At 40.8% G+C, this 19461-nt stretch overlaps 1 protein-coding gene across 1 annotated transcript in view; it reads left to right on the top strand.

The window, feature by feature from the left end:
• The window catches only part of LOC128686531 (neural cell adhesion molecule 2-like), a 927464-nt gene that overhangs the window by 801501 nt on the left and 106502 nt on the right, over positions 1-19461 (top strand). Inside the window, exon 11 of the mRNA XM_070084201.1 lies at positions 604-773. Within this exon, the coding sequence (XP_069940302.1) occupies positions 604-773 (170 nt within the window). The remainder of the gene's footprint in view (positions 1-603; positions 774-19461) is intronic.

The raw sequence follows: 19461 nt of genomic DNA, 5'->3' as shown, positions 1-19461 counted from the left end.
ATGAAATTTAATTCTAAATTTGCGAATATATATTTTCCATTTTGTCTATAATATGTCAAACAGTGTATCTCACAATAGGAAAAATGATGTAAAAAAGATTTAAGTGAAATAAATTAAAATTTGTTATCGATGATGTAAATCAATTATAACAGTTATGACTCAACATCTTTCAAATCCAGGACGTCTCATTTTCTCAGAGGAAGCAATAAAGAACATTTTTCAGTCAAATACAGTTTCAACTAGTCTAGAATAGAATTTCAACGGAATTCCAAAGGAATTCTACTTCTAGTATTCTGCTTCTGACACTTGCGTAAATTTGTCATGCTCATTTCTAGATTATGATCTTTTTTTCTGATAAACCGAATGAGGCTGCAATTATATTTTATTCATAAAAAATTAATTGCATAAAATAAAACAGTTGGATATTTCTCTTTATCTCTTGAATAAAAGCTATTCAATTCCCACATATGACAGCAGTGCTTTCATTGGTTTCCTTGACATTCGTATTTTGCGTACGATTTATAACAAATATGTAAAGCATTTTTGTTATGTCATGAGAATCAAAGTATATTAACAATAACTGTAACATATTGCACCCAACAGACAAGCCATACTGTCGCCGCCATAGTAAAACCATTTACGGAACAGCACTACACGAGCCTGCGAGCGTCACCTGCGAGGTGGAGGCCAGTCCTGGCCCCGTCACCTTCAGGTGGACCTTCAATAACACTTCAGAGCACCTTCCCATCCCGGCCTCTGCCGTCACCTCCCAGGTGAGTTACATTCCATCCCAATCTCCGACGTCATATCCCAGGTGAGTTATTTTCTCATCCCCGGCTTTTTAATTCTTAGGCTCCGAATTCTCTACATGATATTCACAACAAATATTATGACTCTTCAACATAACATCTCCACTGTCTCTAGCCTCCTTTGCGTTGCAACTTTCAAAATCGACTCTCAAACATGTGAAAATATTAGTACCATTCTTCTCTTGTACATTCCTTTTTTTTTTTATCCATCGATAAACTTTCTTTTAACGATGCATCAAAACGCCACCCACCTTTGTCCCCCTCATGTGTTCTGTAGTTAACCTAGTCATTCATAGACCCAAATGTCCAAATACATCCACTTCCTCCATACTTTCTCCATCCAATTTCGTATTCAGTCTATCATTGCCTAGACTTTTTGTTGTCGTTGTCTCATCACTTTCTTTTAATTTAATTTTTTTTTTACATACCTTTGCAACTTTAAAAATCCCTTAACAAACTGTCCTCATCAAAGAGGAACTGTAATTGCTCCAGTTTTGTATCAGATCCAACATCTCATCATACACTTTTATGTATACATAAATACATATATATATATGTCGTAGTGAAGAGGTAAAACTTGAGATTTTGGCTTAATTAAATAGCAACGCTCTTCTTGCCGAATAAGGCAAGCGAAAATTTGTGTATGCAATAATTTTGCAAAAATCATTCTGAACCTAACGAAAAAAATATAATTCATTGTTTGTTTATTATATTATTGTAAACTTATCTAAAATATATTTAGTAGGATTAGGCTAAATTAAATGGCGCTTTTTGTAATAAGGTCAGTAAGTTTTCTAAGGTTCTTTTAATAGAAAATTATTATTTTTTACATTAACATAAATGGAAAAAAATATATGTCTTTAAACGTCTAAGAGAAAATTTCAGGAAGGACTTAATTTTAAATGAGTTCTTGCTAATTGACCAATTTTACCTATTCGGCACGACGTGTGTGTGTGTGTGTGTGTGTGTGTGTGTGTGTGTGTGTGTGTGTGTGTGTGTGTGTGTGTGTGTGTGTGTACGTGTGTGTGTGTACGTGTGTGTGTGTACGTGTGTGTGTGTGTGTACACTCACCTAGTTGTACTCACCTAGTTGAGGTTGCAGGGGTCGAGTCCGAGCTCCTGGCCCCGCCTCTTCACTGATCGCTACTAGGTCACTCTCCCTGAACCGTGAGCTTTATCATACCTCTGCTTAAAGCTATGTATGGATCCTGCCTCCACTAAATCGCTTCCCAAACTATTCCACTTACTGACTACTATGTGGCTGAAGAAATAATTCCTAACATCCCTGTGATTCATTTGTGTCTTCAACTTCCAACTGTGTCCCCTTGTTACTGTGTCCAATCTCTGGAACATCCTGTCTTTGTCCACCTTGTCAATTTCTCTCAGTATTTTGTATGTCGTTATCATGTCCCCTATATCTCTCCTGTCCTCCAGTGTCGTCAGGTTGATTTCCCTTAACCTCTCCTCGTAGGACATACCTCTTAGCTCTGGGACTAGTCTTGTTGCAAACCTTTGCACTCTCCCTGAACCGTGAGCTTTACCATACCTCTGCTTAAAGCTATGTATGGATCCTGCCTCCACTAAATCGCTTCCCAAACTATTCCACTTACTGACTACTATGTGGCTGAAGAAATAATTCCTAACATCCCTGTGATTCATCTGTGTCTTCAACTTCCAACTGTGTCCCCTTGTTACTGTGTCCAATCTCTGGAACATCCTGTCTTTGTCCACCTTGTCAATTTCTCTCAGTATTTTGTATGTCGTTATCATGTCCCCTATATCTCTCCTGTCCTCCAGTGTCGTCAGGTTGATTTCCCTTAACCTCTCCTCGTAGGACATACCTCTTAGCTCTGGGACTAGTCTTGTTGCAAACCTTTGCACTTTCTCTAGTTTCTTTACGTGCTTGGCTAGGTGTGGGTTCCAAACTGGTGCCGTATACTCCAATATGGGCCTAACGTACACGGTGTACAGGGTCCTGAACGATTCCTTATTAAGATGTCGGAATGCTGTTCTGAGGTTTGCTAGGCGCCCATATGCTGCAGCAGTTATTTGGTTGATGTGCGCTTCAGGAGATGTGCCTGGTGTTATACTCACCACAAGATCTTTTTCCTTGAGTGAGGTTTGTAGTCCCTGGCCCCCTAGACTGTACTCCGTCTGCGGTACACATAGCGCCTTTCCTCCCTCTCTCAATACCCATGGGGAGATGTTATCTGGCCCCATTGCCTTTGAGGTGTCTAGCTCACTCAGAAGCCTCTTCACTTCTTCCTCGGTTGTGTGCACTGTGTCCAGCACATGGTGGTGTGCCCCACCTCTCCGTCTTTCTGGAGCCCCTTCTGTCTCCTCTGTGAACACTTCTTTGAATCTCTTGTTGAGTTCCTCGCATACTTCACCGTCATTTCTTGTTGTCTCTCCTCCTTCCTTCCTTAGCCTGATTAACTGGTCCTTGACTGTTGTTTTCCTCCTGATGTGGCTGTACAACAGTTTTGGGTCAGATTTGGCTTTCGCTGCTATGTCATTTTCATATTGTCTTTGGGCTTCCCTTCTTATCTGTGTATATTCGTTTCTGGCTCTACGACTGCTCTCCTTGTTCTCCTGGGTCCTTTGCCTTCTATAGTTCTTCGATTCCCTAGCACACTTGGTTTTTTCCTCCCTGCACCTTTGGGTAAACCATGGGCTCACCCTGGCTTTTTCATTATTAATGTTACCCTTGGGTACAAACCTCTCCTCAGCCTCCTTGCATTTTGTTGCTACATATTCTATCATCTCATTAACTGGCTTCCCTGCCAGTTCTCTGTCCCACTGAACCCCGTTCAGGAAGTTCCTCATTCCTGTGTAGTCCCCTTTCTTGTAGTTTGGCTTCATTCGTCCTGGCCTTCCTGCTTCTCCCTCCACTTGTAGCTTTATTGTGTATTCGAAGCTTAAAACCACATGGTCACTGGCCCCAAGGGGTCTTTCATATGTGATATCCTCAATATCTGCACTACTCAAGGTGAATACTAAGTCCAGCCTTGCTGGTTTATCTTCTCCTCTCTCTCTTGTAGTGTCCCTTACGTGTTGGTACATGAAGTTTTCCAGTACCACCTCCATCATCTTAGCCCTCCATGTATCTTGGCCCCCATGTGGGTCCAAGTTCTCCCAATCGATCTCCTTGTGGATAAAGTCACCCATGATCAGGAGCTTTGCCCTGCATGCATGGACTCTTCTGGCCACTGTAGCCAGTGTGTCAACCATCGCTCTATTGCTCTCGTCGTACTCTTGCCTTGGCCTCCTGCTGTTCTGTGGTGGGTTATACATCACTGCTATTACCACCTTGGGACCTCCAGAGTGAAGCGTTCCCGCTGTGTAATCACTTTCTTCTCCGCTGTCTCCTCTCTCCAGCTCATCAAGATTCCAGCGATTTTTGATCAGCAATGCCACTCCTCCAACCCCCCTGTTCCCTCTGTCTTTCCTCAGGATTTGGTATCCCGTTGGAAAGATGGCATCTGTTATCATACCTGTAAGCTTGGTTTCTGTGAGAGCTATGATGTCCGGTGATGCCTCTTTGACTCTTTCATGCCACTCCTCCCACTTATTTGTTATTCCATCAGTGTTTGTGTACCATACCTTCAGTTTCCTTTCCAACACTGTGGTTTGGGGGGCCTGTGAGGGTGGGAGACCTGGTAGCATACTGTGGGATTCTATAGCTCGGTGTTGGGTGGAGACTGTGGGTATGGATTGTAGTGTGTGTTGGGATGGTGTGATAGGTTGTATGGTTCTGAGAATAGTTGTGTGTGTGCTTGCCCTTGCTGTTCTGTTCTGCTCTGACCTCTGCTGGTTCCATCCTTGTCTCTTTTCCTAGCTCCTTTCGTTTTTTTGTCCTCTCCCTCAGCTGCTGTCGTTCTGATTGTGTTCTGTCTCTGTCTAGGAACACCCTCTTGTACTCTTCCGAGTATTTCAATCGTGGGTTCTCTTGGAGGATCCTGCTCCGCGCTGTTTCCGTCCTGAGAATCAGCTTGATTGGTCGGTTTCTCCCCTTCGAGTACCCCCCTATTCTCTGAAAATTTACAATCTCGTCCATCTCTTCACCTATTTCCGTGATGATTTTCTCAATCTCCTTTCTTTCTTCCTGCTGCCTTTCAGTGTGTGTCCTTTCCTCTCTCTCCTGAAGCCCATGGATAAACACTGATTTTGCCCTTTCCTCCTCCCATTGCCTCACCCTCTGTGACTCTGGATCCTGCCTGTATGTGGTCAGTTTCTCCCTTGATTTTTCCAGTGGCTCTTGATAGCATGGTTGTACCTCAGCATTCGACCTATCACCCTCTCCATCTGCACCCAGCTGTTCTTCCCTTTCACTCCTTGGCCCTTCTTGGCAGGCTGATATGACCTTAGCATAATTCATAATTCCTTCCTTCCTGTTCGGCCTCGCAGCTTCACATGCTGTGTCTTCTCTGGTCACTGCCCCCTGTAACTCGCTTCAGCCTATTTATCTCAACTTCTAGGACCCTTATCTTGGCTACTGCAGTTTCGACTTGTGCCTCCCAATTCTTTGTCTCCTTCTCCAACCTCTTTTCCAATTTCACAGAGAGCTCTTTCTCCATTTTTTCAGAAAGCTCTCCTAATTTTCTCTCCCACTCTTGTTCCATCCTTTTCCACTGCTCCTCCATCCACTCCTCCCTACCAGAACCATTCTCATCTGATCCTTGGTTCCTGCGAGTCCCCACCATTTTTTTTTTTTTTTTGTGAGAGAAGAGAGAAAGGAAAGGTAGAAGGAGAGAGAGAGGGGAAGAGTGAGAAGGGAATGGGGGAGAGAGAGTGTGAGAGGGGGAAAGAGAGAGAAGGGAAGGGAAGGAGAGGGGGAGAGTGAGAAGGGAAAAATGGGGAGAGAGAGAGAGAAGGGAAGGTAGAAAGAGAGAGGGGGATAGTGAGAAGGAAAAAGGGGAAGAGAGAGTGAGAGTGAGAGAGAGAGGGGGGAGAGAGAGTGAAGGGAAGGGTAGGAGAGGGGGAGAGTGAGAAGGGAAAATGGGGAAGAGAGAGAGCAAGAGAGGGGGAGAGGGGGAGAGGGGGAGAGGGGGGGAGAGAGGGAGAGAGGGAGAGAGGGAGAGAGGGAGGGAGGGAGGGAGGGAGTGTGTGTGTGTGTGTGTGTGTGTGTGTGTGTGTGTGTTTGTGCGCGTATGTATAATAAATACTTAACAAATCACGAACAACCGAAATTATAATTTGCTCTACACACGGTGCTCAAGTCCGAGGCTCTTCTGGCCTAAAATAAAATGTTTGTACATAGCAAATCCATGAGATGTACAAAGTTATACAAAATTTTTATAAATGACATGACAGGTCTACTCACAACTTGTCCAATACCCCTGCCAAGCTACCCAAGACTCTATAACTCCACCCGGTAGATCATCAGATGCAGCATTCTCCACCTGACCTCAACATTCTGAACATGACTATAAATACTCCCGTACCTTCCACCCCAGGTAGATCTGTGTGTGACTTGAAAAAGCCCACTGTGTGGGTGAAACGTTGTCAATAAAGGATCACATTATACTGCATATGTGTTTATATTTCCATAAATGACATGTGCATATCATAAAATATATGCATACGAAAATAGGACCACGGCAATGAGCCTACATGACAATAATAGGCCTGTTCAAAAGATAAATATAATGGCAAATACCAATTGTACACGAAACATCCACACACACGAGACATTCATACACAAATGTACTTATAGTTTATAAACGCAAGACATCCACAAACAAGATTCTACACACAAAACATCCACACGTGAGACACGCATACTAGGCAAACACAAACACGAGTCGAACACATTTAAACGAGATAAACACTCTAGACGTACACCAACTATACACTCAAAACACACTGAGATACAACATACAAAAAGAGACATATACGAGACATACTACTCATACACACATGATACACGCATCAGCTTTAAACACCAACTCCCACGTCCGACCGTAAACAATAATTTCAGCTTTTATTTCTTTCTCTTCTCCCAGCATCCAGAGGTGAAATACTTTTTTCTACACTTAAAACTTACAGCTCTGTCTGTCTGTCTGCTTCTCTCTTTCTCTCTCTCTCTCTCTCTCTCTCTCTCTCTCTCTCTCTCTCTCTCTCTCTCTCTCTCTCTCTCTCTCTCTCTCTCTCTCTCTCTCTCTCTCTCTCTCTCTCTCTCTCTCTCTCTACTTAATGGTTTGTTTTAATCATATTCATGAGCGTGTTGCATCTTTCTTCTTTCTTACCGTTGGTCTGTTTTTGGTTGGTTTTAGTTGGGAAGGAAGTAGTGGGTAGGGAGGTATGGGTTCAGAGAGGTTGAGTAGGTGTTTATTTTGTTATTGTCGGTGCATGTTACTGGAGTACGGCACGAATGTATAGGAGTGATTATACTCATTGTTTCCTGGGATCGAAGTTGAGTTCTTGACATCAAGACAGTGAGAGGAATACTGAAAGTGTGTGCGATACTTAGGTCACATTGTGAGCTTATTTATCTTGGCCCAGACACTGGTTAGTATCCTTCATCGCTACGCCGGGATGAGGAGCTCCATTACCCTGCGTTTTCTTAGTAGTGTGTAGTGTAGGCACACAACAGATGAAAACTGCTTATTCCTAACTGAAGTTTTCTGAAAATATTTTATCCTTAACCAGACTGCATTTCCGTTTCTTAAGTTCAAATTATTATTTTAGTTAACTTATTTATAGTACTTTTTTAGCATTAACCACGTAAAATCCTCAAACTGATGAAAATCATTATATAAAATTTACCCGGTGAGATTACTCTTAAGAAAATTACGCACATATAATTCCAGTGAATAACAATAAGAAATATTATCTTCCTATTATGTGTCCTTCAAGGGAAGGAAATTGATGCCGGTGAAAAATTCATGATCCAAGTGATTAATCATTCAATGTCTTTTTTTTAATTTAATCTAATTGACACATTCTCATGCACTGCATGACCCCTTCTGGTTTAACCCCTCCCATGAAGGCAACAATTAAGAATAATAATAATAATAATAACATAATAATACTAACATAATCATAATGTCCATTCTTCGGTCAAGTTGTGAAATTACAGTCTACTGTTTTTCTGTAATTATTTGTAAAATGTTACGTGGTTTAAGCACAACATTTTTGAACTCCCTACTTTTGTGCCGAAAAAATTGCAATAAATAATATAAGATAATATAGGAAAAGGCAAAGAAGATTATAGGTGGTGAATGAAAGGAGAAAGGAGAGTGTGGATAAAAGTGGGAGGATGAGGAAGAGCTCGAGGAGGAATGGAGTGTTTGGTGAGCACCTCTGTACACAGGGAAACTCAAAGAATATTTCGAAACAAGATTAAAATTTTGAATATTAGGAAAGAGGTTTAATTCCTATTTCCTATGTCAGATACAATTTCAGTCATCTAAGAGTGCATTAGCAATCTGGCGGATAATCAGCTCTCTATTTTCAAAGATTTTTAATAGAAAAATAGAGGAAAAATTTATTAGGGAATATAATGTTATATATAAGAGGTGACAGGAGAAGGAATGATCAACTTAAAAGTTTTAAACTGAACAAACACAAGAGGTTCATGTGTAGCGAAAGTAACCAGGGGTTCATAACTTGTGAAACGTACGTCAGGTGTTTGTACTACTTCAATCTCTACCAGTGATTAATACCATGTGAAAGGGCTCGCCAGACGCAAGCTCTACTGATAAGACCATGGATGCTTGAAATATCTCTTTCTGAGAAGCCTCAAATGTGCCTCAATTCACTTTTATATACAGATTACGGCGGTAAGTCAAGGTCACACTAACGTAGCTCATGCATAAATTCCAGAGAATTTTTCATTTAACATTGAAGAAATGGAATATTAATGGTTGATTGTTTTTCAAGACTTGTGCTCGCCATAATCTGAGTGAGTTGAACAACAGTTGAAGCTTCTCACAGATATAATCCTGTCGATAATAAAGTATGTGTCTAGCCAACACCATTCTATAAACTTAGGCCACTACCATGCCATTCCTAATTTTAGATAAATATAAAACAAAGATAAGTTGTAATGAATGACTGTAAAATGGAATACAGAGCGGGAACTCGTCCTGTGATCTTTGTACATACCAGGCCCAACAAACTTGCAATACGACGAATTTAAAAAAAGTATGAATATGACTTGGTTGAATCAGCGGCACCAAACGTGACCCTACTGTCTTATTACATAGTCTCATAAGCTTTCGTCGGATAGTTCATAACCAAGGATCAGTCGGGGCGAACGACTATTAAAAAGTAAACAGAATGCTGGGCGAGGACTCGAAATGTGGTCATTGCATGTATGAATGTATGTATATATATATATATGTGCCGAATAGGCAGAACTTGCGATCTTGGCTTAAATAGCAACGTTCATCTTGCCATATAGGACAAGTGAAAATTTGCGTATGCAATAATTTCGCCAAAATCATTCTGAACCTAACGAAAAAAAATATATTTCGCTGTGTTTGTTTAGAATTAAATTACTGTAAACAAATCTAAAATACATTTAGTTGGGTTGGGTTAAAATAAATTGCGCTTGTTATAATAAGGTTAGGAAAATTTTCTAAGTTCCTTTTGGTGTAAAATTATAAATTTTTTACATCAACATTAATGAAAATTTTTTATCTTTAAACGTATAAAAGAAAATTTTAGAAAGGACTTAATTTTAAATGAGTTCTTGCTAATTGACCAGTTTTACAAATTCGGCACGACATATATATATATATATATAGGAGGAGGTGCGGGATTACCAAAACTGTTGTCCAGAGGGCTGAGGAAGGGTTGTTGAGGTGGTTCGGACATGTAGAGAGAATGGAGCGAAACAGAATAACTTCAAGAGTGTATCAGTCTGTAGTGGAAGGAAGGCGGGGTAGGGGTCGGCCTAGGAAGGGTTGGAGGGAGGGGGTAAAGGAGGTTTTGTGTGCGAGGGGCTTGGACTTCCAGCAGGCATGCGTGAGCGTGTTTGATAGGAGTGAATGGAGACAAATGGTTTTTAATACTTGACGTGCTGTTGGAGTGTGAGCAAAGTAACATTTATGAAGGGATTCAGGGAAACCGGCAGGCCGGACTTGAGTCCTGGAGATGGGAAGTACAGTGCCTGCACTCTGAAGGAGGGGTGTTAATGTTGCAGTTTAAAAACTGTAGTGTAAAGCACCCTTCTGGCAAGACAGTGATGGAGTGAATGATGGTGAAAGTTTTTCTTTTTCGGGCCACCCTGCCTTGGTGGGAATCGGCCGGTGTGATAATAAAAAAAAAAATATATATATATATATATATATATATAAATATATATATATAATATATATATATATATATTTATATATATATATATATATATATATATATATTTATATATATATATATATATATATATATATATATATATTTATATATATCTATATATATATATATATATATATATATATATATATATATATATGTATATATATTATTATTATTATTTTATTATCACACTGGCCGATTCCCAGCAAGGCAGGGTGGCCCGAAAAAGAAAAACTTTCACCATCATTCACTCCATCACTGTCTTGCCAGACAGTTTTTAAACTGCAATATTAACACCCTTCCTTCAGAGTGCAGGCACTGTACTTCCCATCTCCAGGACTCAAGTCCGGCCTGCCGGTTTCCCTGAACCCCTTCATAAATGTTACTTTGCTCACACTCCAACAGCACGTCAAGTATTAAAAACCATTTGTCTCCATTCATTCCTATCAAACACGCTCACGCATGCCTGCTGGAAGTCCAAGCCCCTCGCACACAAAACCTCCTTTACCCCCTCCCTCCAACCTTTCCTAGGCCGACCCCTACCCTGCCTTCCTTCCACTACAGACTGATACACTCTTGAAGTCACTCTGTTTCGCTCCATTCTCTCTACATGTCCGAACCACCTCAACAACCCTTCCTCAGCCCTCTGGACAGCAGTTTTGGTAATCCCGCACCTCCTCCTAACTTCCAAACTACGAATTCTCTGCATTATATTCACACCACACATTGCCCTCAGACATGACATCTCCACTGCCTCCAGCCTTCTCCTTGCTGCAACATTCATCACCCATGCTTCACACCCATATAAGAGCGTTGGTAAAACTATACTCTCATACATTCCCCTCTTTGCCTCCAAGGACAAAGTTCGTTGCCTCCACAGACTCCTAAGTGCACCACTCACCTTTTCCCCTCATCAATTCTATGATTCACGTCATCTTTCATAGACCCATCCGCTGACTCGTCCACTCCCAAATATCTGAATACATTCACCTCCTCCATACTCTCTCCCTCCAATCTGATATCCAATCTTTCATCACCTAATCTTTTTGTTATCCTCATTACCTTACTCTTTCCTGTATTCACTTTTAATTTTCTTCTTTTGCACGCCCTACCAAATTCATCCACCAATCTATGCAACTTCTCTTCAGAATCTCCCAAGAGCACAGTGCCATCAGCAAAGAGCAACTGTGACAACTCCCACTTTATGTGTGATTCTTTATCTTTTAACTCCACGCCTCTTGCCAAGACCCTCGCATTTACTTCTTTTACAACCCCGTCTATAAATATATTAAACAACCACGGTGACATCACACATCCTTGTCTAAGGCCTAGTTTTACTGGGAAATAATTTCCCTCTTTCCTACATACTCTAACTTGAGCCTCACTATCCTCGTAAAAACTCTTCACTGCTTTCAGTAGCCTACCTCCTACACCATACACCTGCAACATCTGCCACATTGCCCCCCTATCCACCCTGTCATACGTCTTTTCCAAATCCATAAATGCCACAAAGACCTCTTTAGCCTTATCTAAATACTGTTCACTTATATGTTTCACTATAAACACTTGGTCCACACATCCCCTACCTTTCCTAAAGCCTCCTTGTTCATCTGCTATCCTATTCTCCGTCTTACTCTTAATTCTTTCAATAATAACTCTACCATACACTTCACCAGGTATACTCAACAGACTTATTCCCCTATAATTTTTGCACTCTCTTTTGTCCCCTTTGCCTTTATACAAAGGAACTATGCATGCTCTCTGCCAATCCCTAGGTACCTTACCCTCTTCCACACATTTATTAAATAATTGCACCAACCACTCCAAAACTATATCCCCACCTGCTTTTAACATTTCTATCTTTATCCCATCAATCCCGGCTGCCTTACCCCCTTTCATTTTACCTACTGCTTCACAAACTTCCCCCACACTCACAACTGGCTCTTCCTCGCTCCTACAAGATGTTTTTCCTCCTTGCCCTATACACAAAATCACAGCCTCCCTATCTTCATCAACATTTAACAATTCCTCAAAATACTCCCTCCATCTTCCCAATACCTCTGTCTCTCCATTTAATAACTCTCCTCTCCTATTTTTAACTGACAAATCCATTTGTTCTCTAGGCTTCCTTAACTTATTAATCTCACTCCAAAACTTTTCCTTATTTTCAACAAAATTTGTTGATAACATCTCACCCACTCTCTCATTTGCTCTCTTTTTACATTGCTTCACCACTCTCATAACCTCTCTCTTTTTCTCCATATACTCTTCCCTCCTTGCATCACTTCTACTTTGTAAAAACTTCTCATATGCTAACTTTTTCTCCCTTACTACTCTCTTTACATCATCATTCCACCAATCGCTCCTCTTTCCTCCCGCACCCACTTTCCTGTAACCACAAACTTCTGCTGAACACTCTAACACTACATTTTTAAACCTACCCCCATACCTCTTCGACCCCATTGCCTATGCTCTCATTAGGCCATCTATCCTCCAATAGCTGTTTATATCTTACCCTAACTGCCTCCTCTTTTAGTTTATAAACCTTCACCTCTCTCTTCCCTGATGCTTCTATTCTCCTTGTATCCCATCTACCTTTTACTCTCAGTGTAGCTACAACTAGAAAGTGATCTGATATATCTGTGGCCCCTCTACAAACATGTACATCCTGAAGTCTACTCAACAGTCTTTTATCTACCAATACATAATCCAACAAACTACTGTCATTTCGCCCTACATCATGTCTTGTATACTTATTAATCCTCTTTTTCTTAAAATATGTATTACCTATAACTAAACCCCTTTCTATACAAAGTTCAATCAAAGGGCTCCCATTATCATTTACACCTGGCACCCCAAACTTACCTACCACGCCCTCTCTAAAACTTTCTCCTACTTTAGCATTCAAGTCCCCTACCACAATTACTCTCTCACTTGGTTCAAAGGCTCCTATACATTCACTTAACATCTCCCAAAATCTCTCTCTCTCCTCTACATTCCTCTCTTCTCCAGGTGCATACACGCTTATTATGACCCACTTTTCGCATCCAACCTTTACTTTAATCCACATAATTCTTGAATTTACACATTCATATTCTCTTTTCTCCTTCCATAACTGATCCTTCAATATTACTGCTACCTCTTCCTTTGCACTAACTCTCTCAGATACTCCAGATTTAATCCCATTTATTTCCCCCCACCGAAACTCCCCTACCCCCTTCAGCTTTGTTTCGCTTAGGGCCAGGACATCCAACTTCTTTTCATTCATAACATCAGCAATCATCTGTTTCTTGTCATCCGCACTAAATCCACGCACATTCAAGCATCCCAGTTTTATAAAGTTTTTCTTCTTCTCTTTTTTAGCAAATGTCTACAGGAGAAGGGGTTACTAGCCCATTGCTCCCGGCATTTTAGTTGCCTCATACGACACGCATGGCTTACGGAATAAAGATTCTTTTCCACTTCTCCATATATATATATATATATATATATATATATATATATATATATATATATATATATATATATATATATATATATATATATATATATATATATATATATATATATATATATATATATATATATATATATATATATATATATATATATATAACAACTTCAGGAGGAGCTGAAGTATAGGTCTAGGATTTTCTTGTTGCAATCAACACATCAGGAGCTTGCAGTTCCTCTTGATAATGTGAGAAATAACGAAGGCGATTGGAAGTTAACTGTTTTTGACTGTGGTTGTTTTACATATTGTGATATCACCTGTTTACTGGGATTTTATTACACACACACACACACACACACACACACACACACACACACACACACACACACACACACACACGCTAGATACCTCAAAGGCAATGGGGCCAGATAACATCTCCCCATGGGTATTGAGAGAGGGAGCAGAGGCGCTATGTGTACCCCTAACAACAATATTCAATACATCTATCGAAACAGGGAGATTGCCTGAGGCATGGAAGACAGCAAATGTAGTCCCAATCTTTAAAAAAGGAGACAGACATGAAGCATTAAACTACAGACCAGTGTCACTGACATGTATAGTATGCAAAATCATGGAGAAGATTATCAGGAGAAGAGTGGTGGAACACCTAGAAAGGAACGATCTCATCAACAGCAGCCAACATGGTTTCAGGGACGGGAAATCCTGTGTCACAAATCTACTGGAGTTCTATGACATGGTGACAGCAGTAAGACAAGAGAGAGAGGGGTGGGTGGATTGCATTTTCTTGGACTGCAAGAAGGCGTTTGACACAGTTCCACACAAGAGATTGGTGCAAAAACTGGAGGACCAAGCAGGGATAACAGGGAAGGCACTACAATGGATCAGGGAACACTTGTCAGGAAGACAGCAGCGAGTCATAGTACGTGGCGAGGTGTCAGAGTGGGCACCTGTGACCAGCGGGGTCCCACAGGGGTCAGTCCTAGGAGCAGTGCTGTTTCTGGTATTTGTGAACGACATGACGGAAGGAATAGACTCTGAGGTGTCCCTGTTTGCAGATGACGTGAAGTTGATGAGAAGAATTCACTCGATCGAAGACCAGGCAGAACTACAAAGGGATCTGGACAGGCTGCAGACCTGGTCCAGCAATTGGCTCCTGGAGTTCAATCCCACCAAGTGCAAAGTCATGAAGATTGGGGAAGGGCAAAGAAGGCCGCAGAAGGAGTACAGTCTAGGGGGTCAGAGACTACAAACCTCACTCAAGGAAAAAGATCTTGGGGTGAGTATAACACCAGGCACATCTCCTGAAGCGCACATCAACCAAATAACTGCTGCAGTATATGGGCGCCTAGCAAACCTCAGAACAGCATTCCGACATCTTAATAAGGAATCATTCAGGACCCTGTACACCGTGTACGTTAGGCCCATATTGGAGTATGCGGCACCAGTTTGGAACCCACACCTAGCCAAGCACGTGAAGAAACTAGAGAAAGTGCAAAGGTTTGCAACAAGACTAGTCCCAGAGCTAAGAGGTATGTCCAACGAGGAGAGGTTAAGGGAAATCAACCTGACGACACTGGAGGACAGGAGAGATAGGGGGGACATGATAACGACATACAAAATACTGAGAGGAATTGACAAGGTGGACAAAGACAGGATGTTCCAGAGATTGGACACAGTAACAAGGGGACACAGTTGGAAGCTGAAGACACAGATGAATCACAGGGATGTTAGGAAGTATTTCTTCAGCCACAGAGTAGTCAGTAAGTGGAATAGTTTGGGAAGTGATGTAGTGGAGGCAGGATCCATACATATCTTTAAGCAGAGGTATGATAAAGCTCACGGCTCAGGGAGAGTGACCTAGTAGCGATCACTGAAGAGGCGGGGCCAGGAGCTCGGACTCGACCCCCGCAACCTCAACTAGGTGAGTACTAGGTGAGTACACTGTGCAAGTGCAAAGTCATGAAGATTGGGGAAGGGCAAAGAAGACCGCAGACGGAGTACAGTCTAGGGGGCCAGAGACTACAAACCTCACTCAAGGAAAAAGATCTTGGGGTGAGTATAACACCAGGCACATCTCCTGAAGCGTACATCAACCAAATAACTGCTGCAGCACATGGGCGCCTAGCAAACCTCAGAACAGCATTCCGACATCTTAATAAGGAATCATTCAGGACCCTGTACACCGTATACGTTAGGCCCATATTGGAGTTTGCGGCACCAGTTTGGAACCACACCTAGCCAAGCACGTAAAGAAACTAGAGAAAGTGCAAAGGTTTGCAACAAGACTAGTCCCAAAGCTAAGAGGTATGTCCTACGAGGAGAGGTTAAGGGAAATCAACCTGACGACACTGGAGGACAGGAGAGATAGGGGGGACATGATAACGACATACAAAATACTGAGAGGAATTGACAAGGTGGACAAAGACAGGATGTTCCAGAGATTGGACACAGTAACAAGGGGACACAGTTGGAAGCTGAAGACACAGATGAATCACAGGGATGTTAGGAAGTATTTCTTCAGCCACAGAGTAGTCAGTAAGTGGAATAGTTTGGGAAGTGATGTAGTGGAGGCAGGATCCATACATAGCTTTAAGCAGAGGTATGATAAAGCTCACGGCTCAGGGAGAGTGACCTAGTAGCGATCAGTGAAGAGGCGGGGCCAGGAGCTCGGACTCGACCCCCGCAACCTCAACTAGGTGAGTACATATTTATATATATATATATATATATATATATATATATATATATATATATATATATATATATATATATATATATATATATATATATATAATATATGTATATATATATATATATATATATATATATATATATATATATATATATATATATATATATATATATGTATATATATGTATATATATGTATATATATATATATATATATGTATATATATATATATATATAAAATATATATATATAATATATTCTGTCAGAGTGGTTGTTTTGAATATATATATATATATATATATATATATATATATATATATATATATATATATATATATATATATATATACGCACACACGAATGAAAATTTCTATATCGTATATATATATATGAGAGAATTAGGGAGGATTGATAAAATTTATTGAACTCAGAAAGTGAGGCGAAATATCACGTGTAGAATGAAAAGGGGAAGAATAATGGAATGTGTGAGAATGGGTGATGTGAGCACCGAAGAGTACAGCGTATTTCTCTGTAGATGAAGACAGGGAACAGCCTTGGTGATACTGATCGGCTGAGTGGATATCCTTCATGATGCTCACACATGAAAAAGGCATTTTAATGGTCGGGTAAGTGTCAATGCTGAATCGGGTAAGTGTCGATGCTGGATCCATTCTTTTTTACTTAGTTTAATTTACAGCTAAGAGCTGTTGTCTTATCTCAGTCCATTTCAAAGCTTAGCCCTAATCACAGCGCTCTTCTAACCCCCCAGGCACTTATTGACTTCTGGGTGAACAGAGGCTGCAGGTGTACAAAGTGTTCATATGTCTCCTCATGCCCGGGATATTATCTAGGCTCATTTCGGCTCTGATGCAGACGCTCTTACCCTTACACGCACTAGCAAAACGCACAAAAAGGGAAAATGTATTCGGTACCGTTATACAACACCAGAGGTATGCAAGGTAATCAAGTATGCTCCAAGAAAGGGGAGCATGGCAAAAATTCCTGGGATCAATAGCCCTATATAGAAATCAAGGGCTGAAGGTTAGGTCAGCCGAGCCTACACACTTAGTGATTCTGAATCTCCACTGTACTGTAGGTGCATAAAGGGTGAAATGAAGTGAAAAAAATAATGATAATACAAAGCAAATAAAATCTGAAGAGTGAGAAGACGTTTCATTACGAGATAGCTTAGTAAGAGAGGAAACAGACAACCCGGAAACTCCGAAATATTGCTATTCATTCTTTAATGTTGAACCGTTAGAGAAAGATGGTGCATACGTGTGGAGAGATGGTGAATGAGTAGTGAAGGTGAATGTGTTGTGAGAGTGAATTTGTCGTGATGGTGAATGTCTAGTGAAAACGAATGAGTGGAGATGGTGAGCTGAACGTGACAGAGGAGAAATCTCAAATGTATTTACCTAATAGTGTTTTAATTTAGACGTATGAGAAGTGATGGTGGACGCGGATTTTATAAATAATTTGTAAAGCTATCGCTAGACCAAAAGGTTTTTTTCATGCTTTACCAGAGAGAGAGAGAAAGAGAGAGAGAGAGAGAGAATGTTGCACAGTGTGTAAGAGGCGGAGCGTTGTCCGCCAGCCGCTGACATATCCCGTCAGTACATTTCGGGTGTTGCATATTCATGGTGGCCACCACCTCCAGCTCTAGCGATCCTCTGAGAGCTGCTGCTGGCACTCACCAGGGCACACTTCTGCTTCCTCCTTCGTTGGTGGTCCCTTGTTCACGACTGCCTACCTCGCCTCATTTGACTCGTATTTATACAACGTTCCGTGGTATATTTGTATATACACCTGTCATGCCATAAAGTACCGTAGTAAAAACTTGAATACTTTTGACATATATTAAAAATCGTGTTATATATTTGGATACTTCTGAGATGTTATTAGTGCCATGGTAGCCATAGGGATACTTCTGAAATGATATTAATTACCCTTTATGAGTGAATACTTATTGATAAAAAATATCATACCAGAACATCTTAGCTTGGTATTTCAGGTAGATATATGAGAGTTCCTTAAGAGGACTTTTGGACACTTCATGAGAACAGTTTTAAAAAGCTGTATTACTGGGCGCTCTGAAATAATGTTTAAAGCTATAAGAAAGAATTTTTTCGTTCTGATAATTTTGTAATACACAGTATTACATTTCAATCATGATTTTCCCAATAAATCGAAGCTTTCTCCTTACCAAGGGGTGAGTAGAGAGAAGCATCCGAAGGCTCTCACCTGATTGTCCCGTATAAATAGCCTCTGCGACCTGTAACCTGAGGAGCATCCAGGGCCATCTCTTCCCTGTGTTGTTGACTCCCAGGTGAGCATTATTCTCTGTTTATGCTCCGATAACCCTTACAAATGGAGAACATATTGCATTTATCCCCCGACTCCCACGAAGGAGTATAATTCCACTGTATGCTGAAGACACTCTCCAAACTCCGTTTTTGAGTTCAATTACCTATCTTGTTTGTTAATACAAGCATTTTATAATTCAGTTTATTACTGAGTTTTAGCATTTAAGAAAAACATTTTAATATCATTAGTCTTTTAAAATTGTCTTCCAGAAAAATATTTCAAAAACTTTGTAGAGAGGTTGGATGAACTTTTGTCTTTTGATATGTAGCATATTCTGTAAATGTCTATAATATCAGCAACAATGCGCTCTTCCGAAACAAGCCTCAGGTAAATGACGGTAGTATAAATTATCATAAAAAGTTGTATTTTTTCTTGGATTGCAGGGGATCAAACTGTGGGCAAGAATTTACCTGTTCACCTTTCTGCCAATCATGCTAATGGGAGCTTCATAAGAAGAGCTCAGGCCTTGTTATAAGGGCGGGAGGTCTATGTAAAGACTCGCAGTCTATTATCGAAGTTGATGACCGCTTCCAACCTGAATGTGAAGGGAGGAGGAAAATTGGGAGAGTGCTGGGAGGAGGATTGAGGATAGCGAGGGGAAGGGCTGAAGAGAAAAGTCTCATCGAAAAGGAAGTTAGTCAACAAATTACTGCCACAACTCCCCCAACCTCCGAGAACCTCTCTGGCTCCGTCGTGACTTGGGTATATTGCCTCTCTTCCTCGCATCTCATAGCTGCTGCATGCTACCACATGCAAATTAGGAGACTTCAGTGAGGAAAGCACTCGGAGGTCTTCTGAAGGAGGGAGAAAATAGAGG

Source organism: Cherax quadricarinatus, chromosome 12 (genome assembly GCF_038502225.1).
Source record: "Cherax quadricarinatus isolate ZL_2023a chromosome 12, ASM3850222v1, whole genome shotgun sequence".
Lineage (NCBI taxonomy): Eukaryota > Metazoa > Arthropoda > Malacostraca > Decapoda > Parastacidae > Cherax > Cherax quadricarinatus.
The sequence above is the reverse complement of the archived record's forward strand: the minus strand, read 5'-3'. Positions and strand labels throughout refer to the sequence as shown.